The 25,947-nt window shown below is 41.2% G+C and overlaps 1 protein-coding gene across 3 annotated transcripts in view; it reads left to right on the top strand.

The window, feature by feature from the left end:
- ANKRD17 (ankyrin repeat domain 17) overlaps window positions 1-25,947 on the top strand; it is a 143,185-nt gene that overhangs the window by 12,345 nt on the left and 104,893 nt on the right. The window contains exon 1 of one of the 3 annotated variants that reach the window (XM_060781343.2): window positions 24,171-24,314. The exons of the other annotated variants lie outside the window; for them this stretch is intronic. Within the exon in view, the coding sequence (XP_060637326.2) occupies window positions 24,261-24,314 (54 nt within the window). The 5' untranslated portion in view covers window positions 24,171-24,260. Of the gene's footprint in view, window positions 1-24,170; window positions 24,315-25,947 lie in introns of those variants that run through there. 3 annotated transcript variants of the gene reach the window in all.

Genomic DNA, 25,947 nt, shown 5'->3' on the forward strand with positions numbered 1-25,947 from the left:
CCCATCTTTTGCACTTTCTTCTTTTACCAAGGAGGCTCCTCAGCTCCTCCTCACTTTCAGCCATCAAAGTGGTATCATTTGCATATCTAAGGTTATTAATGTTTTTCCCAGAAATTATAACCCCAGCCTTGGATTCATCAAGCCCCGCACATTGCATGATGTGTTCTGCATACAAGTTGATTAGGTAGGGTGAGAATATACAGCCCTGCTGTACTCCTTTCCCAATCTTGAACCAGTCTGTTGTTCCATGGTCTTTTCTGACTGCTGCTACTTGGTCGTTATACAGATTCCTCAGGAGACAGACAAGGTGACTTGGTACCCCCATACCACCAAGAACTTGCCAGAATTTATGATGATCTACACACTTAAAGGCTTTTAGAATAGTCAATAAAACAGAAATAGATCTTTTTCTGAAACTCCCTACCTTCCTCCATTATCCAGCAGATATTGGCAATTTGGTCTCTCATTCCTCTGCCTTTTCTAAACCCAGCTTGTACATCTGGCAACTCTCTCTCTCTATGTATTGCTGGAGTCTACCTTTCAGGATTTTGAGCATTACCTTACTGGCATGTGAAATAAATGCCACTGTACAAAAGTTTGAGCATTTTTTAGCATTTCCCGTTTTTGGTATGGGATTATAGGTTGATTTTTTTTTATTTTTTTTGCAGTCTGGTGGCCATTCTTGTGTTTTTCATATTTGCTGGCATATGGCATTCATCACCTTGACAGCATCCACTTTCGAGATTTTAAATATTTCAGCTAGGATCCCGTTGTCTCCTGCTGCTTTGTTATTAGCAATGCTTCCTAAGTCCCATTCAACCTCACTCCTCAGGATTTCTGGCTCTAATTCACTTACCACACTGTCAGATCTATCCTCAATATTATTATCCTTCCCATATTATCCGCCACCTTCTCTTGATCAGCTTCTGTTAGGTCCTTGGTATCTTTGTTTCTGATCATGCCCATTTTTGCCTGAAATTTACTTCCAATGTTTCTAATTTCCTGGAAAAGGTCTTTTGTCCTTTTTATTCTATTGTCTTCTTCCATTTCCATGCATTTCTTGTTGAAAAATAGTTCCTTATGTCTTCTGGCTAACCTCTGGAATTGTGCATTTAATTGGGCATATCTTCCCTTATCACTGTTTCCTTTTGCTTTCCTTCTTTCTTGGGCTACTTCCAGTGTCTCAGCAGACAACCATCTTGCCTTCTTTGTTTCCTTTTCTTTGGGACGTACTTCATTGCCGCCTCCTGAACAATGTTGCGGACTTTTGTCCATAGTTCTTCTGGGACTCTATTTGTTAAACCTAGTCCCTTAAATCTATTGTTCACCTCCACTGCATATTCGCTAGGAATATTAGTGAGATCATATCTAACTGATCTGTGTGTTTTCCCTAATCTCTTTAGTCTGATTGCGCAATAAGAAGTTCGTGATCTGAACTACAGTCAGCTCCCGGTCTTGTTTTCTCCAGCTGGATGGATGTCCACCCCCATTGGCTGCAAAGGGTGTAGTCAGTCTGATTTCAGTGTTGACCATCTGATGAAGTCCATGTATAAAGTCATCTTTTAGGTTGTTGGAAGACTGTTTGTTATGCACAGTGAGTTTTCCTAGAAAAATTCTATCAGCCTATGCCCCACTTCCTTTTGTTTTCCCAGACCATGCTTGCTTGTGAGCCCAGTTGTCATTTGACTACCCACCTTAGCATTCCACTCTCCTGTAATGAAAATAATGTCTCTTTTTGGTGTTTTATCCAGTAGTTCCTACAGATCCTCATAGAACTGATCTACTTCTGCTTTCTTCAGCAGCAGTGGTTGGGGCGTATATTTAGGTCACTGTGATGTTAAATGGCTTACCTTAAACTCAAATTTAGACCATTCTATCATTTTTATTGTATCCAAGTATTTATTCCCCTAAAAATGTAAATCAAAAGTACAAATCAAAGGACAGACTGGTCAGAGTGTTTATGTCTGGTTGAGCAAGGTATTTTGTCTAGCATTTTATTACTTGTGAAGAACCTTCTACATCAGTGTTTCTCAACTTAGGGGTCAGGACCCTGGGAGTGGTCATGAAGGGAGTTTCAGAGGGTCACCAAAGACATCAGAAAACACATATTTCTGATGGTGTTAGGAATCTCTTTGGCAGAGAAGGCTGAAGATCTCTCCGCCTGTCCTCTTCCTTGATGGAAACAGACACCAAATCCTCCCACCAAAAGCCCTCCTCCTGCTTTCTGGATGTAGGTGAACTCAAGGTCAATTCCCACCAAACCCTTCCAGTATTTTCTGTTGGTCATGGGAGTTCTATATGCCAATATTAGTTCCATTGCTGATGAAGTTTAGAATGCTCTTTGATTGTAGGCGAACTATAAATCCCAGCAACTTCAACTCCAAAATGTCAAGATCTATTTTCCACAAACTGCAACAGTGTCCACATTTGGGCATATTGAGTATTCGTGCCAGGTTCGGTCCAGATCCAACATTGTTTGAGTCCACAGTGCTCTCTAGATGTAGGTGAGTGACGAAACTCAAGGTCAGTGCCCACCAAACCCTTGTTTTGTTGGTGGAGTTCAGAATGCTCTTTGATTGTAGGTTAACTCTAAATCCCAGCAACTACAACTCCCAAATGACAAAATCAATCCCCCCCCCCCTCAACCCCACCAGTATTCAAATTTGAGCATATCGGGTATTTTTGCCAAATTGTGTCCAGTGAATGAAAATACATCCTTCATATCAGATATTTACTTTACGGTTCATACCAGTAACAAAATTATAGTTCTGAAGTAGCATCGAAAATAATTTTATGGTTGGGGGCCACCACAACATGAGGAACTGTAATAAGGGGTCTCGGCATTAGGAAGCTTGAGAAACACTGTTCTGCAGCCTTCTACAGCCAGGTTCAAAAATATGTTTACATAGTTGCAATGTATTTTTAAGATTTGCTATCACCAATCATATTCAAACATTGATTTCTTTAGAATGGTTGTGTGCCACTTACCCCTAACAAAATATCAAGATGCTACACAATCCTCAAAGTTATGTTGAAACCAAATTTTAATACAAAAATAAAAATAAAATCTAGGATTGTAATATAAGTGCTAATGGTCCAGAAATATTTGAGCTTATAGATATTTTCAATAATAGATGTGAGTTTTTATGTCTACAACAATGATAAGTGTGTTCTAGAACAAGGCTTTAACATTTTTTCCACCCATGACTCCTTTTGGTCTGAAGAATTTTTATGTGACCCTGAATATGTAGATATATAAAATAGTTATAAAAACCAAACATTTACTGATAACAAATCAGCATTTGCAAAGCTTGCTAAATAGTTTGCTTTCCCTTTTTATGAAGCACAGATGAGCCATTTTCTGCAGACTTTAAACACTGCACAACAGTTCTGCGTAAATCTCTAAAACAGCCATTAAGTGACAATCAGAAAACTTTTGCTGTTTTCAATTTTTTGGGACCATACATTGAGCAAAGGGGCCCCCATTTGGGGTTGGGACCCACAATTTGAGAAGCAGTGTTCTAAAAGGTACAGAAGGCTTGTTTCTATGTTGCTTTCATATGGAATTCCACATATTCCACATTAGATCCACAGTGAACAGCTTACGTATTAGTATGGGAACTTTAAAATAACCAGAGCCTTAGTTGTTGGAAGCATGATGTGTTAGAAAACCCTGTAGTCCTCCAGGTGTTTGGTACTCCAACTCCCAGAAGCTCTAGCCATTTTAACTAGCTTGTCAGGACTTATGGAAGCAGAAGTCCAAAACACCTGAAGGGCCACAGGTTGTGTTAGCCTCTTATGAAGACAAGAAAATTGCTTACATAAATATTTCAAACAAATTTGTTCTGTTATTAAAGAAACGAAAAGTGCTGGGAGATGCAACATCTAGAAGGTTACATGATTTTGGTTATAAAAATGAGCCTTCAGAACACTTGGTCTCTAACTATGTAGAACTTGCCAAGTAGTATGACATTTTGATTGTTGCTGGGAATGGACTTGGGGTTGCAGTAATCCTTGTAAGAAAGAAGCTTTTCTTGCCAATATCTGGTTCTGTTTAATAATTTGGACACAGCACTTCAGATCATCTGAAACTTCTGAATGAACCTTGTTGGCCTCTGACATCAGATAGCATAAGAAGCACTGAGAATGTATACTACAACGGTTATACAAAAACATCAATTAAAATATATGTGTAAAAGTTATTGAAAATTTGGAATGGCTTCTGGACTAAGATTTCAGCTCTACATGCAATGTTTAACAGTATACGTAATATATTTATATGTCATTGTTTTTATGACTTTTTATTATTTCAATGTATATTGTAATAGGTAAAAAAGAAAGCTAAAGGTTTTCCCCTGACATTAAGTCAAGTTCTGTCCAACTCTGGGGGTTGGTGCTGATCTACATTTCTAAGCCGAAGAGCCGACATTGTCCATAAACACCTCCAAGGTTATGTGGCTGGCATGACTGCATGAAGCGCCGTTACCTTCCCATTGGAGCAGTACCTATTGATCTACTCACATTTGCATGGTTTCGAACTGCTAGGTTGGGGCTAACAGCGGGAGCTTACTCCACTCCCTGGGCTCGAACCTGCGACCTTTCAGTCAACAAGTTCAGCAGCTCAGCACTTTAACCCACTCCGTCGCTGGGACTCCAATTGTGATTTGTATTTGTATGTTTATATGTTTATCTGGAAGCTGCTCTGTGTCCCCTTCAGGGTTGAGGTAGAGCAGGGTGAAAATGCAGTAAATAAATAATAAGTAAATAAAAGATAACCATCTACAGAGATAAGACCATGTACAGTTTATTAAAACATATTAAAAAATAAAACAGCATAAAATACCATCACAGTCAGTTTCTTCAAGAATGGAAGAAGAGTAAATTTACATGCTGCTGGAAGGAGAGCAAAGAGAAAGCCATTCTAGTTCCAAAGAGAGTTCTGAAGTCTGGGAGTGACCACCAAGAAGGTATTTTTTTGTTCCTAACTGACAAGTCTGAGAAAATAGTAGCATAAAGAGAATGGTTTTTCTTGACAATCCGGAACTCTAACCAGTTGTTGATATGACAGTGCTGTCCTTCAAATTGTTGGGGCTGAACTTGTGTAGGGCTCTTTTTATCATCACCAGAACTTTAAAATAGATTGGCCACCAGCAGTCCTGTTGCAAAAGAGAATTGCATATTCCCAATCGCCAGTCTCATTTAATATTCTGGCCACAGCTGCTTGGGCCAACTGATGTTTCTGAGACTTTTCAAAGGTGCTCAGAAGTGTATGGCAATAATCCAAACAGGATGTTACCATGGTCTGATCAGACCTTTCCAGGAAAAGGTGCAGTTGACACAATAGCTTCAGTTGAGCAAATGCACTAGATCTTCAGGCTCAAGGCTGAATCTACGAGTGCACCTGGATTGAAAGGATCCCACACATGTTTCTTACTGTAGTTAGCTTCCTTTAGATATGTTGTGTTTTATATCTTATAATGGCTCAGATCCTATTTAGTGTTTGGATCCTGTGGTAACATCAATATGAAAGAGCGAAAGCAAATGGGATCGTAGGTTGTTGGTTTCCAGCTAATTTCCCAAATACATGATTTTGGGCATAGACTGTGTCTTTACAGTAAAAGTGCTCTGGAAGGCATTACAGAAGTGATTGCCCAAGCTGCTGCAACTCAGGCCCTTTTTTGTGGTGATTTTCTTTCTCCTGGAAGCCATGCATTACAGAAATAAGCAGCCTTCTCTCCTGCTTCCGCCTTACTGCCCTCTCCCAGTTACCATGAATCTGGAGAAAGTACAATCTTATAATGGACCATTACATGTTTAGCAGCAATATTCTGTGTGTACCTACAGAATTCCATAGGAATATTTATTTATTTATTTATTTATTTATTTATTTATTTGGAGTGCTTCTACCCTGCCCTTCTCAACCCCCAGGGGGGACTCAGGGCGGCTTACAAAAGGCACAATTCGATGCCCAACAGTTCACAAAATACAATATACAAAATATAATATAACAACAATAGTTATAACTAGTTAAAACAGTCAAATTAATACAATAGCAGCAATAAAATCATTTTGTGGTCAACGTTCGCCAATTCATAAATCCATCATCCATCCAGCATTGTCATTGTCCTTTCCTACTCTGGTCGTTATTGTCTTTTATCCATCTGCCAACTTACCCAAAGGCCTGGTCCCATATCCAGGTTTTTAACTTCCTTCTGAAGGAGAGGAGGGATGTTGATGACCTAATTTCCCCGGGGAGTGAATTCCACAGGCAAGGGGCCACCACCGAGAAGGCCCTGTCCCTTGTCCCCACCAGTCTCACTTGTGATAAAGGTGGGGCCAAGAGCAGGGCCTCCCCAGAAGATCTTAAACTCTGAGGTGGGACGTAGAAGGAAATACGTTCGGACAGGTACGCTGGGCTGGAGCCGTATAGGGTTTTGTAGGTCAAAACCAGCACTTTGAATTGTGCTCGGAACTGGATCGGCAGCCAGTGGAGCTGACATAGCAGGGGGGTGGTATGCTCCCTGTATGATGCTCCGGTGAGTAATCTAGCTGCCGCCCGTTGGACTCATTGAAGTTTCCGAACAGTCTTCAAAGGCAACCCCACGTAGAGTACGTTGCAGTAATCTATACGGGATATAACAAGATGTAACAAGAGAATAAGGTTCAAGTTTGAATTTGGGCCACAATCCTTTGATAGGTTCAGAAAGGAACATCCCCCTTGTATAGCTGCCTGGGCTCCAACCTTCTGCAGACTGACCATGTCATCAGTTTGTTTTCCCTTCTTTCCATTTTGCATGATAAGTAGCATCCCAGCAGGACTCAATCACCCCTTTCCCTCTTGACTTCATAATTACCTTTGTAAGAGCACATTTCACTTGTCCAGCTTGAAGGGCTTGCTACTTAAAAGGATAGTAGGTGTGATGCCCTAATAATACCATGTTAGGAAGACCTACATCTGCTGCATACCTACATCTTCAAGAACATCCAAGAACACTGAAGCCCCCTTAGATCAAGTATGCCCACGAGTCTTAGGTAGAATGGCTGCTGATGGTTCTCCTGCAACTGGATCTTCTTTGTGATCTGCTGAAAATGGGATAGATCCCCTCCTGTGTGACAGTGACTTATGAAGAGCACAGACAGACAAAGAAGAGAGAAAGGGCATGGAGCCACTTGTGTGGTCAGCTAGCAGTCATACCTCAGACTCCCACCCCTCTGATGATAGAAGAGTAGTGACCATACTTCTTGTTTCTACCTTGGGGATTACAGTACATGCATCTTGTTTGTGATCATATACAGCAGAAGCACTCATTAATATTTGACTAGAAGTTGCAAAGGTTAGAGTGGAGTGCCTGGCCTTTTTGAAGTGACACGTTACTTGGATGGAGGACACCTCTGTTGTGTGTTGGAAATGCTGTTCATTGGCGTGTGTCATTTGTTTGTGTGTGTGTGTGTGTAATGGGGGAGGATGGAGTAGAGAATGTTGCAGTAATACATTATTTGAAAGACAAGCCCAGAAGTTACATGCAATATGTATTATACTCTGCCCTGAGATCCTTTGTTGATCGAATGGAGGCTGAATTCTGGTGTTTATGCCTGAAGTCTCTCTTTCTGTGGTCTCTCTTTCTCTCTTGTAATTTATATATTGAGTTGCCCCCCCCCCCCCCCCAATACTTTGTTTCCACAACCTGAATGGTTTGGCCATTAACATGGAGGTGAAGATATTTTAATTAGCTTTATCTTGAACTGAAATATGGTATTTGCACTGGAGCTGGTATAAAGTTGTGTCTATAGTAGGAGTGGGACCAAGAATGGATTCAGTATGGCATTCAGGATGAGTCAGCCCACAGTTCCTCAACGTTTCAGCTATTTTTGCTGCCAAAGCAACTTTGCTTTTATCTATGCATTTTCAGTATAGAATTTTCATCCTTGTCTTCCATGTGAAATTTCAGTTAGCTTAAATATAAAGTGTCTTCTAAAAGCCATATTTTCTGATCAGGCAATATTACAAAATTTTGCTTTGTTTTTGGCTAATGATCTAAGCTGCTAATGTGTAACTCTCCAGGTATTTTTAGTAAGTGTGCTAGCTAAGGGTAATAAGAGTTGCAGCTGGAGGACCGCAAATGGCTCACTTGGTTTTCACAACTACAATATGTTTTATGATCATGTCAGACTCAAAAGAAAGCAGTGCAATAGAACACAAATAGTGACAATATTGTATTTCATTTCTTTCTAGTAATCCAGTCGAGACAATTCTTATTCTTTGCTTTTGTCCATACAAACGTGCTATTAGAAAACTAATTTCTGCTTCGGCTGTCTACATAAGCATGCCTTTCAAGTTGTTATTCACTTACTGTGCCATGTGTTTTCTTGATTCCAATTGAGCAGCTGCGTAAGATGTTTATCATCGAATGGGCAGAAAAATGTGATTATTTGGTAAAAACTTCTAGAGGCCAGATTCAGTCGATCCTTTCTTTTTAGTATTTGTCACCCAGACTATTGAATTTTCCATTTTTTGCTGGATGTTGATTACTGAGACTATTCCTGGAATGTTGATTCCTTGGACGGTTACAGTTTTATAATTCATAGGATCATAGAATCAAAGAGTTGGAAGAGACCTCATGGGCCATCCAGTCCAACCCCCTGCCAAGAAGCAGGAATATTGCATTCAAATCACCCCTGACAGATGACCATCCAGCCTCTGTTTAAAAGCTTCCAAAGAAGGAGCCTCCACCACACTCTGGGGCAGAGAGTTCCACTGCTGAACGGCTCTCACAGTCAGGAAGTTCTTCCTCATGTTCAGATGGAATCTCCTTTCTTGTAGTTTGAAGCCATTGTTTCACGTCCTAGTCTCCAGGGAAGCAGAAAACAAACTTGCTCCCTCCTCCCTGTGGCTTCTTCTCACATATTTATACATGGCTATCATATCTCCTCTCAGCCTTCCATGTAAAGTTTACATTAGATTGTATTTCTGAGTGAATGTAATGTTAATAGAATGGGAAGGGAATTATATTGCTCTTCAGAAGTTGCTGGACTGGAGAATTCAGCCGCCCATGCCAGCTTTGCAACTAGCAAACCATTCTCTGAGTTTCATGTCAACAATATTGAAGGGCTATATGATTCCCATTTTTCTTACAGAAACTATGCCATATGATGAGAAGCTTAAGGAACTGGGTATGTTTAGCCTGAAGAAGAGAAGGTTATGTGGTGAAATGATAGCTGTTTCAAATATTTGAAAGGATGTCATATGAAAGATGGAGCTGCCTTGTTTTTTGCTGCTCCACAGACATGGAACAATGGATTCAAATTACAGGAAAAGAGAATTCCACCTAAATATCAGGAAGAACTTATTGATGGTAAGAGCTGTTTTACAGAGAAATACAGTACCTTCAGGTACAGTAGAGTCTCCTCTTTGGAGGTTTTAAAATAGAGTTGGAGCCCCCGGTGGCGCATTGGGTTAAAGCACTGTGCCGGCAGGACTGAAGACCGACAGGTCGCAGGTTCGAATCCGGGGAGAGGCGGATGAGCTCTCTCTATTAGCTCCAGCTCCTCATGCGGGGACATGAGAGAAGCCTCCCACAAGGATGATAAAACATCAAAAAATCATCCAGGTGTCCCCTGGGCAACGTCCTTGCAGACGGCCAATTCTCTCACAACAGGAGTGGTTGCTCCTGACACGACAAAAATAATATTAATAGTTTGGATACCCATCTATCAGGAGTGTTTTGATTGTATTGCATGACAGGGGTTGGACTGAACGGCCCCTTTGGTGTCCTCCAACTCTATGATTTTATGCCACTCCCAGGTTCTTAGAAATGACATAAGATGTTGTAACTAGCAATGTGTTTTATTTTGATATCTGTTGGGACATTCTGATAAGTCTTGTATTTATATTATTGACAAGTTTCCAAAAAAACCTTGTCTTTGTATTATTTCCATTATGATGATCATTGCATAAAGCATTTGGATAATTTCCCCCTCTATTTCTATAATACTTTTTTTGAGTTTATGTTGCACTTCTTAACATTTTGGAAAATCATTTGATAATTCTTATTATTTTTGGCTTTCATTTAGATCTCTTGTTCTATCATGGGATGTAATGTATCTTCCTATGCAACATTTAAAATTCCTCAAACAGAAAAGTGATAGAAAACTGCCATGCAAGTTTCTAGTCATTTGTTAAGCTGATTCTCCTCTCTCCCCTTTTCTTGTTCCCATCATAGACAGTTTTGTGATGTTAGTTAATTTGCATGAATCAAAACAATACTTAGTTTCATTCTACTGCTTAGAAAGTATTTGAATTGGGTTATTCTGTGTCAGGGATGGGAACTTGTAGCCCTCTGGATATTGTAGAATTCTCCCTATAGTTAGCATCAACCAGTAGGGTGTTTGTTCAGGAATGATGAGAATGGCAATCCAACCTCACTTGGAGAGTAAAGTTCCCCTTGCTTGATCTGTGCAGTTTTTTTATAAGGAGTAGTACTAACTATCCTTTTATATTGGTGTTGTCTTTGTCAAAGTCTTGTTATAGTCAACACCCAGGTGTGTTTGGGAAGATTACTGCAGCATACCAGGCAAGATTCTGGAAAAGATTGTTAAGGAAGTGGTCTGCAAACACTTAGAAACAAATGCGTTCATCACTAATAGTCAACGTGGATTTATTGAAAACAAGTCATGCCAGACTAATCTGATCTCTTTTTTCGATAGAGTTACAAGCTGGGTAGATACGGGGAATGCCGTGGATGTAGCATACCTGGATTTCAGTAAGGCCTTCAACAAGGTTCCCCTTGACCTTTTGGCAAACAAACTAGTCCCATGTGGGCTAGGCAAAACTACGGTTAGGTGGATCTGTAATTGGTTAAATGGATGAACCCAGAGGGTGCTCACCAATTCTTCCTCTTCATCCTGGAAAGAAGTGACGAGCGGAGTGCTGCAGGAGAACCTAAAAGAAACACTGACCCTCTGCTCTCTCCACCCTATCACTACTTCTGGCCTTTTTGAATGGCTGGATGGGGAAAGGATTTCAGCCAAGTACGGCTACCCCCTGAGGGAGTATTGCTTCATCCCCCTCTCCACAGTTATCTGTGGGTCATATTATATCCATAATTTTGACACCTAAGCCCATTCTCAACTAATACATGTGTATATATGGAATGTGCCAGAGTGGGCTTTCATAGGGCTTTGCCTTTATCTTTTTTTTTTATTTTGTGTTAAATTTATTTTAAAAACTGATCATTGCTGCAGGTGTTTTGAACTTCAGCTTCTCCAAGTCCTAGCTAGCTTGGCCAACAGTGAGGAATTCTGGAAGCTAAGTTCGAAACATCTAGTGGTTCAAAGTTCGGGAACCATTGCTTTTACACTGTTTTAACTGTTTTGAATAGAGTTGTTTGCTTAATTGTTTTTTCTTTAACTTTTGTACAAATACTTTTTAGTTGTGCCTTGTTTTAATTCAATACAACCAAACAATTGGTCTTGTCCAAGGAGAAATTGATTATTTTTTTAAAACAAATGCACAATAAAAAATATAGTTATCGTAGCTCATCATTCTGAAAGGTGTGTTTTTGTTGTTTATGATTGCTTAATCAAGCCTGTAAGTAGCTTTTAACTTTTTGTACCAACAATCTCTGAATCCTAAAAGCAGTTTCTGAGTCTGGTACTTCATGGTGTATGATTGTGTATGATTACAGCAAGCAGCAATGCATTATATCTTCTATTTTATTTTAATAAAGCAGGATTGTCACATGGCATCACTCACTCAAAAAGGTTGAGGGGGGGAATAATAATCACTGTCTGATCAACTACTGAACCATTATAGCTGAGCTTGGTAGTGTTGTTCAGCCACATTCCTCCCCAGTTGTTGCCAAGAAGTCTGGCCAAGGGCCTGGCAGATGAGGCAGAATATCCCTAGGCTGTTACTCTGAAAATCCTCTTGGGAAAATCCTGCAATCTGTGATAGTATGTTTTTCATTGTTGCTAGCAATTTACTTGACTTTTTAAAACTCTGTTATTTTCAAGACTATAACCTTCGAAGTGCCAGATGTGGAACCAGCCAGGAAGTATTTCAAGACACTTCATGGAAAGCCTTAGTTTAAAAGATACATTTTACTGTATTATATATGCAGTCCTTGACTTTGCAAGATTAGGGCTCTTGAAAGACTCTGATTCATAGGGTTGCTATAAGCTAAAGTTGAGTAGGTGGCAATTAGCATCAAATATATATATATATATTAAAAAATAGAAATCACAGCACCAAAACTGTGGAAACATATGCCACAAGTTTTCATTTTCTAAACCAAATATTACTAAAGTTGTCTGTCTGTGTAAAGTGAGTTTAAACAGTTAAAATAATTGATCTTATGTCATTGTAGAGGTAAGAGAATTTTTGATATATAGCTATACAGTTTCATTCTGCCTTGGGTGTGTTGATTTGGGATTCTACTTTGGCATTTGATCTGTGAACAAAAGCAGGTCTTGTTCAGCTGATAGATAACATATATTGTCAAGCCACTAAACAATTGTTTTGTTAGAAAACTCAACGAACACAAATAATTGGGCTAATTCTCCAAACTGTTGTCTTTTAAAAAACGGAACTGTCTTCCAAAGGCTTTAAGGAAACCATGCTGGATAATTAATGTGCCTTTCATCACTGTCAGTGCAGTGAACTTGGTGGTTTTCCTGGCTACTTAGCATCAATATGTCCTGTGCCATTATGATGGTGGTGGGGAGCTTGTATGTGTTTGTTTTTTCGCTTTCTCCTGAATTATACTCTGACCAATCTCACTTAGAGATGTAAACAAGAACCGCATATGGCCTTTAGGGAGACCTCTGTAGAGAACTGCTGGCCAGGGGTCTCTGCTCTGAAAAGAAAAGGAGCATACATGATCTTTTATTTTAAATAGGAGCATGTATGATCTTGATTTCCCTTTGATCAAGAAGCAAGAGAACCTGTCTCATTCCATTAATCTTGGATGACCATACAGTACAAAAATAAAGGAAGGGTGCTATTAATATGGGGACAGGGATTGATATTTGCAGTGATGTGAGAATTTTTGTGTATGCGACAATGTATTATTTTATATGCAGTCACAAATTGATGTCATACCAAAGATGGAATGTACATGTATTGTTATTAGTATTATAGAATATGAAACCTACAGGTGCCAGTTTGATTTTAGCATTTTTATTTGGAACCTGAATGTATAGGTCTTACCTAGGAATAGGAATGTGTATACATATCTTTTTTCTGTTAATTTCTGTGACAAATTAGCTGCTCCATTTTGCTTGTATATCTTTTCTGTTGCATTGATTTGGCACATAAGTGGTTGCTTATGCTGTGAAAGCTCTTTGTGTGCTTTTAAACACAGTGGGGACATAGCAAGGAAAGGTTGGGCTTATTATCTAACAGCCCTCCTCTCTCTTCATATCTATGCAACCTTGTTAGAATGGGCTTGTATGGTCTTGCAAGCTGTGCCTAAGGCCCATTGCTTACATCATGCTGTCTGGATTTGCCTATACTACCACATTATGGTGTGATGCCTATTGCATCTATTTTGTATCCGTCTCCTCCAGAGTCCATTGCAAAGTGAGCAGCCACTACCTTCATCTCCAGAGCTGGTAGGAAAAGTTGAACTGCTACTTGCACTACTAGAGCTGAAAGTGTAGGCAAAAGTTTGCATCCCAGCTGAAATCCTATGACTACTTCCTGCAGAATTCTGGAGCTTGTAGCTTAGTGACACCCATGACCTCTTTGGCTGAGCATTTGAAATACCCCTCCTCTAAACTATGAGCCCTAGAATTCTGCAGGAGGCAGCTGTAGGATTTTGGATGGGATGCATACTCTTTGCTACTCTTTCAACGCTATTGTGATGTTGGTGGCACTGTGAATTTTTCCACACTAAGGGGTCCATCCCTGAGAAGGAAGTTCTGTACAACTAGAAGCAGAGTTCAAGTAAAGCACAACTGCAGAACAGTGCTCTTTTCCTGCTTACTTCTAAGACAAGGGTAAATACCGTTGTCTTTTCTGACAATTCGGACTGTGAGTGGTATGACAAAAAGACCCTGGGAATTGAGGGGCAGCCATCATTTTCCTTATAAATGCATTTTGTTGTTCATTCGTTCAGTCGTCTCTGACTCTTCGTGACCTTATGAACCAGCCCACGCCAGAGCTCCCTGTCGGCCGTCACCATCCCCAGCTCCTTCAAGGTCAGTCCAGTCACTTCAAGGATGCCATCCATCCATCTTGCCCTTGGTCGGCCCCTCTTCCTTTTACCTTCCACTTTCCCCAGCATAATTGTCTTCTATAAATGCATACACACACATTTAGTAGTATTCCTGTTAGAGTGAGTGGTCAGACTTTTTCTGTCCCTTACATTCCACACATAGATGCTTTTATCTTTGACGATAGTAGCACTATAGAAAAAATGATTTGTATATATTGATCATCATTTATATTCTTTATCTCAATAATGCAACTCAAGGATGCTAACAGCATATTTAAAATAATACAGGTTTAAACCATACAGACTGTTCAATAAAAGTATAAATATAAACATTATTTTAAAAGCAATTTATAAACTAAAATATCAACCTAGATTAAAAGACTACACAATGGCCTTTAAAGGAACACCACAAAGCATTAAAAGTCAAATCCAGTCAATTTCTAAAAACCTGATGTCATAAAAAAAATAGTTTGCCGACAAAAGAATAGTAAGAGTGGGGCCATGCTGGCCTCCTTAGGAAAAAAGTTTTAAAGTCTGGGAGTAGCCACCCAGAAGACTGATAAATGTGGGAACCCCAACATAAAAATCAAAATACAAGTAACTGTAAAGCAAATATTGTCCCTTGCATATGTAAGTCCTTAGTTTTAATTTCCATTGGTTTTCTGCCGAGTAGCATGACTGGGCAGGCTTTCATCCTGAGACATGAGAAATAAGGATAATTTTCTTGCTTGGTATAATTTAGGGCTTTAAATATGGAGCTCTGAATCGTGGGACTCTAGTGATAGTGGTCTATATCTAGGGAGGATATTATATACAAATTTTACATATAATGTTCTGTGCAGTAGTCTTCCTGTTTACTCCCACAATAAAGTATGACATAGAGTTCAGACATGATGTCCCTTAGCTTTCCCATTTCAAATTGTTTTGAAGACTGAATGGTGGCATATAATAGAAAAAAATCACAGCTGTGCTCTGGGTTCAGTCTGCTAGAGGTTGCAGTTAAGAGATGTGGCGGGGGGAGGGGGTAAACCTTTCATGTAGGCCCCTAAATATAGGCCAGCTTAATAAAAATAGAAAAAAGAGGAAGGAACCATTTCCTGGTTTTAATTTTGCACTGATCATTAGGGACACTGAGGAGAAGACTTCTCATTTGAGGATGCCCAGTTCTGAAGCATTACAGGCCGTGTAGTTTCTTGCAGAAATAAAACTGTACCAAACCTGTAGATTATACTTGCACATATGTGCTCTTGTTTTCATGCTTAGCAGCCGCTCTTAACTTCTATTCCTCAGTTTTGTGTGACTCCCAGAAGTTATTTTTCCCCAGAGACATATGTGAAAACATGACATCTAATTTTGTCCTGGCAAAATTGGAGGCTATAGGAAATCAAGATCTTTTCACTATCTTCTCTGTAATAAGAGAAAGGAAAATAGATTCTAGGCTTTTCAATCTGGATCATTCAATGCAGAAAAATGATTTGGCACTTGAACAAGTCATTTGCCATGTGGATCACATTTTTGTATCTTTTGACAGAAATATAGTGCACAATCATTAGCTCTCTGCTATGACATTCAACTCACTAAAACACATCCTGTACATTTGACTGGAAAGTGAGTTCTGCTGATTTGAGTAGTAGATATGGTTAGAATCATAGTTTGTGGGTGACTGTCATTAAAACATATAAAACCTTAAAACCACGCAATCCAATATCATAGTTCGCAGTCATTCCAATTTGTCATTGCACTATTTCATCTTTTCTTATTGCACTGATAGATTACTCATGGAATGCTTGGTTGAACATCCACATTTTTAGCCTTTTCCTTTTGTGCATTTTGGTTGCCCAACAAAGGTATAGTTCTTTTGTAAATTTTGCATTATTTCCTTGTTAGGCACCTCAGAGGTGGGTAAGACCATCAGCGGCAGTTGGCCTGATATTTCGGTGACACTCCTCAAGGTTCAGGAGCAGTGTGCCTTTCATTATGAGGTGTGGTGAAGAAAGACTTCCTTTTTTTCCTGAAGCTTCCCCCCCTCCCCCTAGAATAATTTTGATTAAAAAATAGATTGCAGAATATTTTGTTTTAGAATGATGATGAAAAAAATTAAGACATTGTGTTCCTAAGGTTACCTCCCTACATTATTTCTAAAAACTATGTAGCAAGTAGACCGTTATGTAAAATTATGTATATGAACTTGTGTTATTTTTATTTCTGATCCTGGTTGATTTCTCCATCCCCTTTATGACAATAAGTTCTTTATTCTCATAATTTTTGATATTGTGGAGGCCTAGAAGAGAAAACCTATTTCTGTGTTTTACTAACGGTGGTGGTTTCTTCAGTTTTCCTTGGGAATTGTTTTAGCTTGCTTCTCATAAACTGGTGAAGCCAAAGTCATCTCTTATAGTCACTTGTTCTTTAAAGTTCAGGAACCTGAAATGTTTAACTCTATAAGAAGAAATACAATGTAAAAAAGATTCAATTTATAATTATTTTTTCTTCAAGGACTCTGTGAATGCACACATATGGAGTATCTGCACCTGCGCAGACTCCAATGGAAAACTTCTTCTAACTGAATCTTTCACATTTTGGCGGTAAGCCTTCCCACTCCTCCCAGGGCATAAAAGGGAGCCCTGGTTGCACACTCCCCAGTACCTTTTTTTTCCGCTGCACAGCTTGCTTTGGAAACTTCATAGAAAATGGCAACAATATGCCACCAAGGGAACAACCATCCTCCTCAGCCACCTCGTCGAGGAAGTCTTCGCCCATCCAACCGACTCAGCCTGCCAGATTTTCTCCCGAGTCACAGATGCGACAGCTATCGGAGGGAGAGATCCAGGACTTGCCATCCCACTCAACACACACAGTCGTCAGAGTTCCAGTCCAGCAACCACAGATCGACTAACCGCAGGCTCTCCAACAACTCTTCCCTCTGACTACTACCATGCCAGAGAGGGATAGGCAGACTGCACACCTGGCTAGAACGACCCAAGTATCCATGTCCAAGCATCCACTGGCTTCCAAGTTTCCCCAACAGCCATCACAAATATCGGTGGCACCACCACTAGACATACCCCTTTGATCCCCTCTTTGACCAGGACAATGACATACCTGAGTTGGTACACTCCAATTGAGTCTTGTTGCTTGGTATAGACCTCTCACCAAACTCAGAGGCCCCCTTCCTCGACTGACAACATCAGGGGTTTCACTGACCAAATGGAAAACACTTCGGGCCTCAAGATTAAACGAATGTCAAAGGCAATGACCTACACAGTCTTCAAAAGAGTCCAGGTCAAGGCTCCTCCAGCGACCCTCCTGCCTTTTCTGTTTTACATTCTTGACATCATACAGGCCTTGTGGAAGACTCCATCATCCATACCACCTACTTCCAAATGTATAGAAGCGTGGTACCACAAGGATGATGATGGACTCGAGTGGTTGAAACACTCGAGTCTACCCCCGAACCGAACTCTGTTGTAGTAAAATCTGCTCAGTCATCAGGGAAACAGTCAAACACCCTTCGGACCAAGAAGCCATGTGTTTCAATGCTGTGGGCTGGAAGCTGTACTCTGGATCCTTCCCCCTCCTCAGAATTGCTCACTATGGTGCATGCATGGGTGCCTACCAACACATACTTTGGGAGAAAGCTCAGCCCTTCCACACCAAGCTCTCCGACAAGGATCAAGCAATTCTCATAACACCTCAGCAATAAGCAAATTATCTTGCGCATCACCAAATACAGATGGCCAAGCATACAGGAGACACAGCGGGCAAAATGATCATCCATGCCACAGCAATCCACCGCCGTGCCTGGCTCCGCTCCTCTGGCCTCTCTACTTCATCCAGACAGGTTATCGAGGACTTACCGTTTGACACTCTCGGCCTCTTCAATTCAGATACCGATAACACATTTTTCTTTCAGAAAAATGTGGCATGCAGCATCAATTGCATGCCAAAAAGACCTGCTGGTACCAGCACTGCTTTCTTCGATATAGCCACCAATCCTTTGGGCACTAAGTCTACCGACAAAGCTACAGGCCCACCGCTACTGCCCATGTGCAACAACCACGCCACGCAGTGGGCACAGAGTTATCAGGGCCACTCCAGGAACTCCCAACAATCAGTCATGATGCCATGTTTGATGGTATACCAGACAATACTGCTTCCATCTCCACTATCGTCTCCACTTCAGGTCATCGATCCCTTTACACCCTGCTTCCCACCCCTCTCGCCAGCAGGACCCAGTTTGGCTACTGCCTCTCTCATTTCACTCCTGTCTGGAAATCTGTCATCTCCAATACATGGGTGCTGAACATTGTGAAAGAAGGTTATGCCTTAGAATTCAAAGACCTACCACCAACAGGTCATGTTCTCGACACTGAACCTTCTCCAGAGATCCTCAAGAAGGCCAACACTTTACTCTCAAAAGGGGCCATATAACCTAACCCCTTAGAGTTGGACATACAAGCCTTCTTCTTGAGATACTTCACCATCCCAAAAAGTGAAGGCGGCCTTTGCTAAATCATCAGCCTCAGAATCCTGAACTTGTACGTACGACTGACAAAGTTCAGAATGGTCACAATATTGTCAATCCTCCCTCTTCTGCATCGAAGGGACTGGCTTGCATCCATTGACCTCCGGGATGCCTACTTCCATTTAGCTATCAGAGCTGTCACAGATGTTTCCTCTCCTTCAGGATCCTACAACAGACTTACCAGTTTACCATCCTCCCCTTTGGCCTCATCACCACTCCGAGGGTGTTCACCAAGTGCATAGCAGTTGTGGCGGCCCACCTCAAGAAGCAAGGCATTACCCTGTTCCCATATTTATATGACTGGCTGATAGTGATCCACTGCCCAGCAACCCTAGAGGCTCACAAGGGTTGCACCCTCCAGCTCCTCGACTCCCTCAGCCTCCAACTCAACGCCGAGAAGACCCATCTTGCTCCAACATGAAGACAAAGTTCATTGGAGCCCTTTTCAACTCCATCTCACAGACAGTGTCGCTGTCCGGAGAGAGGTTTGTGGCTCTCCAGAAAGAGATTGCTAACTGCTGCTCTCATCGCAGAGTACAGGCTTGATCAGTCCAGATTCTGCTCGGGCATATGGTGTCCACAGTCTTTGTCATGTCATTTGCCAGGCTGCGGCACAGGCCATTGCAAAGATGGTTCATAGACCACTTAAACCCATCTTGACACCACATCTCAAGACTCCTGACGATCCCGAGGCTGATTCTCGGATCTCTGAACTTGTGGACATCTCAGGCCAGTGCGCAACGTCCGTCAGTCACAGTAACAACCAACTCATCAACCATCAGCCCACACCAATGATCTCACCAACCAAGAACTCTGGTCTGAGGATGAGAAGCTTCACCACATTGTTTACTTGGAGCTCATGGTGATCTTCAGAGCCGTCAAAGCAGTCGCTTGCCTTGTCGCCCACAAGACTGTTCAAATCCTCATGGACAACACAGTTGCGATGTACTATATGAACAAGCAAGGCAGCATGGGCTCGAGAAGGTTCCTGAAACTGTCTCTCCGTTTCTGGCAATGGTGTGTTTATTTATTCATTTCAGACATTTGTACCCCGTCCTTCTCAACCCCCAAAGAGGGACTCAGGGTGGCTTACAATGGCAACAATTGAATGCCAACACATACAAAAACACAATACAACATGACATAACAGAGTAGATAAAAACATTAGGTTAAAATCCATTTAAAACATTATTTAAAACCATATTGCCATATCCGAGTCCGATTTCGCGATCAACAACCCAGTCCTAAGCCTGTGATTGACCATCACAGCACTGCACCTTCTGGGAGTACAAATGGTGCTGGAATTCCTACTTACCTTAGCAGAGCGAAACCGTGTCTTTGCTTCCATAAAGTCATTCCTGGCGGCAATCTCTTGGTCCATGCAACAGCAGGGACAACCTTCCTTGTTTGCAAATCACCTCATTAAAACCTTTTTGAAGGGATATGCAAACCTGTACCCACTGGTCCAGCCGCCCACCCTGGGATGGAGTCTCAAGCCCGTCCTCTCACATATCTTCGGCCCACCCTTTGAGTCTCTTTCCATGACAGACCTTCACCTTCTTTCATGGAAAGTGGCCTTCTTTGTGGCAATCATCTCGGCCCGCCGCCCCTCTGAACTGGTGGCACCTTGAATCAATGAACTTTACCTGCTTTACCATCGGTACTGAGCTGTCCTACACCGATATCACCTTCCTTGCAATGTTGTCATTTCACATCAACCAGGACATCATTCTTCCTGCCTTTTTCTAGAACCCGAGCTCTCCACTGGAGAAACGTCTATGTCTCCTTGGCATTAGAAGGGCCTTCCTGTTCTATAGGGACAGGACTCACCCAACAAGAAAAACCCCAAGACTCTCTGTCTCCTATGCTTCTGACAAACTGGGTGCACCAGTTTCTTTGCAGCAGTTGTCCCATTGGATTGTTGCAGTTATTGAACTTTCCTACCAGCTGGCCCATCACTCTCTCCCTTGGTCCATCCGAGAGCTACAAGGGCCCTCGCAGTTTCTACAGCCTTCCTTAGGGGGATCCCTTTGGATTCCATCTGCAGGGCAGTGATTTGGTCAAAACCCATGACTTTTGTTTCCCTCTATAGGCTTGACTCTAGAGTCTATCGGGACATTGCCTTTGATAGATCTGTTCTTTCTGCATGCCCATTGTAGCGCAGTGAAGTACTGTATTAATGCACTCTTCTAAGTCTTCGGTTTGTCCTTTTAAACCTGTGGCGAGCATACAGAAATTGAACTGGCTCTTGTTTTTGTTGTTCTGGGGTCTATTTTATGTATTACACATACTATTTGGCAAAACTGTGTCTCCTGATAGGTTGTTATGCACCCTGAATCATTATTTGGAAGTTATTTGGAAAGTACTTTTCTATGAAATTTATGGTAGTTTTACCAGTTTCTAATCCCGTTTTACTCATGCCTAATGTGTGGATGAACTATAAAATCTAGGATACTCTGTGTGTTTGTGACTGTAAGATTTTTGGGAATAGCTAAGAAATTACCACAAATAGTGGCCCAACAACAACTCCACACCCAGAAGCATAGCTGGCTCGCCACCACACCGGCTCTAGCAAACATAAGCTCTGGTTTTAAAAAAATGTAAGGAAAAGAAGAAAGTTTTCTTTGTGTTCCGTATAACATTTATGTTGCATATATTGTTGTTTCTTCTATTACTTGAGTTCATATTCCTTTGCTTTTCCTTGTCTTTCACATAGTTATTTTTCGGAAAGATGGGTGTTCCTTAGTCCTTTTATCCTTGAGGGGCTGTGTTTTTTCTATCAGTAGCTTTATTGCTAGGTTAGGTAAGTTGCATCCTGGCACTTTTATAATATAGGCAGTCCCCAAGTTATTAACAAGTTAGGTACTGTAAGTTTGTTCTTATGCTGAATTTGTATTTAAGTTGGAACAGGTACATTTTTAAGTGTGACTCTTGTGTGTGTGTGTGTGTGTGTGTGTGTGTGTGTGTGTAGAGGTGTGTGTATGTATATATGTGTGTGTGTGTGTGTGTATATATGTATGTATATATATATATATATATATCGCTAGCTAGCTAGCTAGCTTTGGACAGCATGGGGAAGGACTAACATCCCTGTGGTGTTGTTTGGCTGTCTGTGCCCCTGTTCAGAAGATTTCACTTTACTTTCTATCCCTGTGACAATTGAATATTGAAAAACATGTAAATAGGTAAAAAAGCTTCAGTGGATGGCCCTTTCTTCCATGATAATTTTTCCAGGAGTGAATTTCCCTTCATAGAATCATTGAATCTCAAAGAGTTGGAAGAAAACTCCTGGGCCATCCAGTCCATCCCCCTGCCAAGAAGCCAGGAATATTGCATTCAAATCACCCCTGACAGATGACCATCTAGCCTCTGTTTAAAGGCTTCCAAAGAAGGAGCCTCCACCACACTCCAGGGCTCTCACAGTCAGGAAGTTCTTCCTCATGTTCAGATGGAATCTTCTCTCTTGTAGTTTGAAGCCATTGTTCCATGTCCTAGTCTCCAAGGAAGCAGAAAACAAGCTTGCTCCCTCCTCCCTCTGGCTTCCTCTCACATATTTATACATGGCTATCATATCTCCTCTCAGCCTTCTCTTCTTCAGGCTAAACATGCCCAGCTCCTTAAGCCGCTCCTCATAGGACTTGTTCTCCAGACCCTTGATCATTTTAGTCGCCCTCCTCTGGACATATTCCAGCTTGTCAATATCTCTTTTCAATTGTGGTGCCCAGAATTGGACACAATATTCCAGGTGTGGTCTAACCAAAGCGGAATAGAGGGGTAGCATGACTTCCCTAGATCTAGACACTATGCTCCTATTGATGAAGGCCAAAATCCCATTGGCTTTTTTTGCCGCCACATCACATTGTTGGCTCATGTTTAACTTGTTGTCCACGAGGACTCCAAGATCTTTTTCACACGTACTGCTCTCGAGCCAGGCATTGTCCTCCATTCTATATCTTCAGAGGGGTAGATTTCCCTCTCTTCCTGTTGTCCCATTCTTATTTATTTATTTACCTTACTTATATACCGCTGTTCTCAACCCGAAGGCGACTCACAGCGGTTCACAACAAATACGAACAGCAAAAATTCAGTGCTACAGTATAGAAACAGTTAACAACCTAACACATTACACAATTAATAAACAGTTACTACAATACCCATTCACTGTCGTCTCGTCATCAAAAACATGTTCCAGATTCGTCATCCATTGTTCCATTCCAGTGTTCATTAACCAATCATTGCACTAATTATTGGAACGCCTGCTCAAACAGCCAGGTCTTCACTTTTTTGCGGAATACCATTAGAGATGGTGCTAGTCTAATGTCCGTAGGAAGGGCGTTCCACAGCCGAGGAGCCACCACCGAGAAGGCCCTATCTCGTCCCCGCCAGCCAAGCTTGAGAAGCAGGCGGGATCGAGAGCAGGGTCTCCCCGGAAGATCTCAAAGTCCTGGTGGGTTCATAGGCAGAGATGCGGTCGGATAGGTAGCTTGGGCCGGAACCGTTTAGGGCTTTAAAGGCCAACGCCAGCACTTTGAATTCAGCCCGGTAGCAGATCGGTAGCCAGTGGAGTTGGCGCAACAGGGGGGTTGTATGCTCCCTGCGCTCCGCTCCTGTTAAAATCATGGCTGCCGAGCGTTGGACTAGTTGGAGCTTCCACGCTGTCTTCAAAGGCAACCCCACGTAGAGAGCGTTGCAGTAGTCTAAACGGGATGTAACCAGAGCGTGGACTACCGTGGCGCACAAGCTTTAGATGTGCAAATGCTCCCCTGGTCACCACCGAAACCTGGGGTTCCAGGCTCAGCAATGAGTCCAGGGTCACACCCAAGCTGCGAACCTGCGTCTTCATGAGTTGTTTGTAAATTGTTTGTAAACTATGAGTTGTTTGTAAATTGGGTGTTTGTAACTTGGGTATTTCCTGCATACATCTGTCAGATTGTTCTTGCTTTAAACATGTGGAAATATCTGAACATTAATAAAATTGCAAAAAAAATGTATTATTTACATATTTGCATTTTAAGTATCATGAGCATACCTATCACTAGCAATTATGACTGAGCAAGGTACTAGGTTTGCCACACATACCTAACTAAATGCAGATTGTACTTAGTGTAAAATAGTATGCTTTTGTCCGGTCAGTTGAAGTTCTTCAAGGCAATGTGCCATGTCCAAAGCTTTGAGCCTGGTAAATTGATATTTAGTTAGAAATCACTAATCCGTGGTTCTTTTGATACGAGTTTTTATTTAAAGTTCAGATTCTCAGAAAGAACATCGAAAATGGTTCAGCTCTACATGCTTGTATTTTTATGTGCATGTTCCAGAAAGAAACAGCTGTGACTTTAATGAGTGTATAATCAGGGAGTCACCCCTGCTCTGTTGGTAGAGTCCTCCTTTTCCAGCAGTAAAGCTGCTTGAGGGCTATAATAGAACATTCCATTTCCTGTTCCCTTGCTGACACAGAGGAGTGTTCCTACTGGCAGTGATCTAATCATAGTGCAGTAAGAATCATGGCAGTTTGATAAAACATGGTGGAGACAGCAGCTGAAATGGAAGCCTATGTTTTAGAAGACATTCTTGAGGTAGGGTTTGTATTTTTACATATTGCAGAGTGGAAGCTAGAGCCAGTAAATAAGTCCATGAAAAGGGAAGCTGTGAATTGAGGCGAGTCAGAGAGTCCTTGTTACGTGTGTGATGTGCCAAGATTGACTCGCAGTGCAGCTAGAACAGTCAAGAATTTAACGTTGTTCCAGTTCGGTGTTTATAAATTGTGAATGTGAAATATGCAGCAGGGGGAAAGCGGGGGGAGAGAGCGCAGCCTAGGATTTCACAGTGTGCTAGCCTGCTTGTGACCTTTAGATTAACTCATTAGAAGGTGAGACTGCAAATCAGCAGGTAATCATGTTGGATTTTAGTTCTTACACAGTAAATTCTTCCCAGAAAGATCATGTTTTGTACTTCAATTTAGAGGGAGCAGTATTGTTTAATGATCTCACTGACATTGATTCAAATAAAAGACAGCTCTAAGAGAAAAATTAATTGCAAAGTGCCTTGAAGGCTCTGAGACACAAAAATACATAGCCTCATCCTGTTTACTATTCACACATAAAAATAAATATACCAGCCTTGGCTAATATGTTGTGGCCCATCATCATATGCACTGCTGTGTTTTTGTAGATTTGTAGGTTATTTGACAGCTGAGGAGAGGGAGGTCAGATCACAATTTTAAAAAGAAAAAGATGTATAGCATTCAAGCTATTTGAATTCCTGGTAATAAGAATGCTGAGCTGGGAGGAGAAGAGACAGTGGATGAGATAAAGGCCTGCGCATTATAAAGTGCTGCATGATCAATGAACATTTTCTTGGAATGAGGGGGGGATAGCGAGAGCGTGCGTGCGTGTGGTGGTTGGGGATGACACTGCAGTAGCAGTTTATGCTTTTCTCTGATCTGGAGAATGAAAACTGCTTCTGCTGTAATTTGTGTTACTTAAATCCCTGCCTTTTATTAGCCTTTTCTTATACTGAATCTGAGAAACAGCCCATTCCATTTCCAGTCATAAAATATGAATGGCTCAGTTGCCTTTTCAATTGAAGTGATACTTCTTCCAAGTTTACTTATGGGTGCATCTTTATTATGTTAGTGAATGGTCTTTAGCAATACCTGCAGTGGAACAGGAAAATAAGAAAGATTTTTTTATTATGCAGTTTATTCTTCAGATATTGAATCTACATTTTACAGTTGATTTTTGCACACTGCTTACAAAAAAGTTGGTAGGCATGGTCATTAAATTCCTTTCATTAAGATAGCTTGAAGCAGCTACTTTATGAAACTTTTTCTTAGCCTACAATAGAAAAAGTATACATCGGTAATTAAAGTAGCATATCAAATCAGACCTGCCCCCCTCCCTCCACATACATACATAGGGGAGACTGAGACACTTGTTTTTGGTAGAGCACTGTAACCTATTTATAAAGTTTAAATTTCACATTTTTAAATTACAGGAATTCTGAAGTAGTTAACAATCTTGATACAGTAAAATGATTGTATGTGAATTTTAGTATTAAAGGGTAAAATGAAATAACCAGCAAAAAAGCACAGGGCAACCTGGCAATCAATCAAGATAGTTTAAGTCAGTGGTTCTCAACCTTGGGTCCCCAGATGTTTTTGGCCTACAACTCCCAGAAATCCCAGCCAGTTTACCAGCTATTAGGATT

This window comes from Anolis sagrei, chromosome 6 (genome assembly GCF_037176765.1).
Source record: "Anolis sagrei isolate rAnoSag1 chromosome 6, rAnoSag1.mat, whole genome shotgun sequence".
Classification (NCBI taxonomy): domain Eukaryota; kingdom Metazoa; phylum Chordata; class Lepidosauria; order Squamata; family Dactyloidae; genus Anolis; species Anolis sagrei.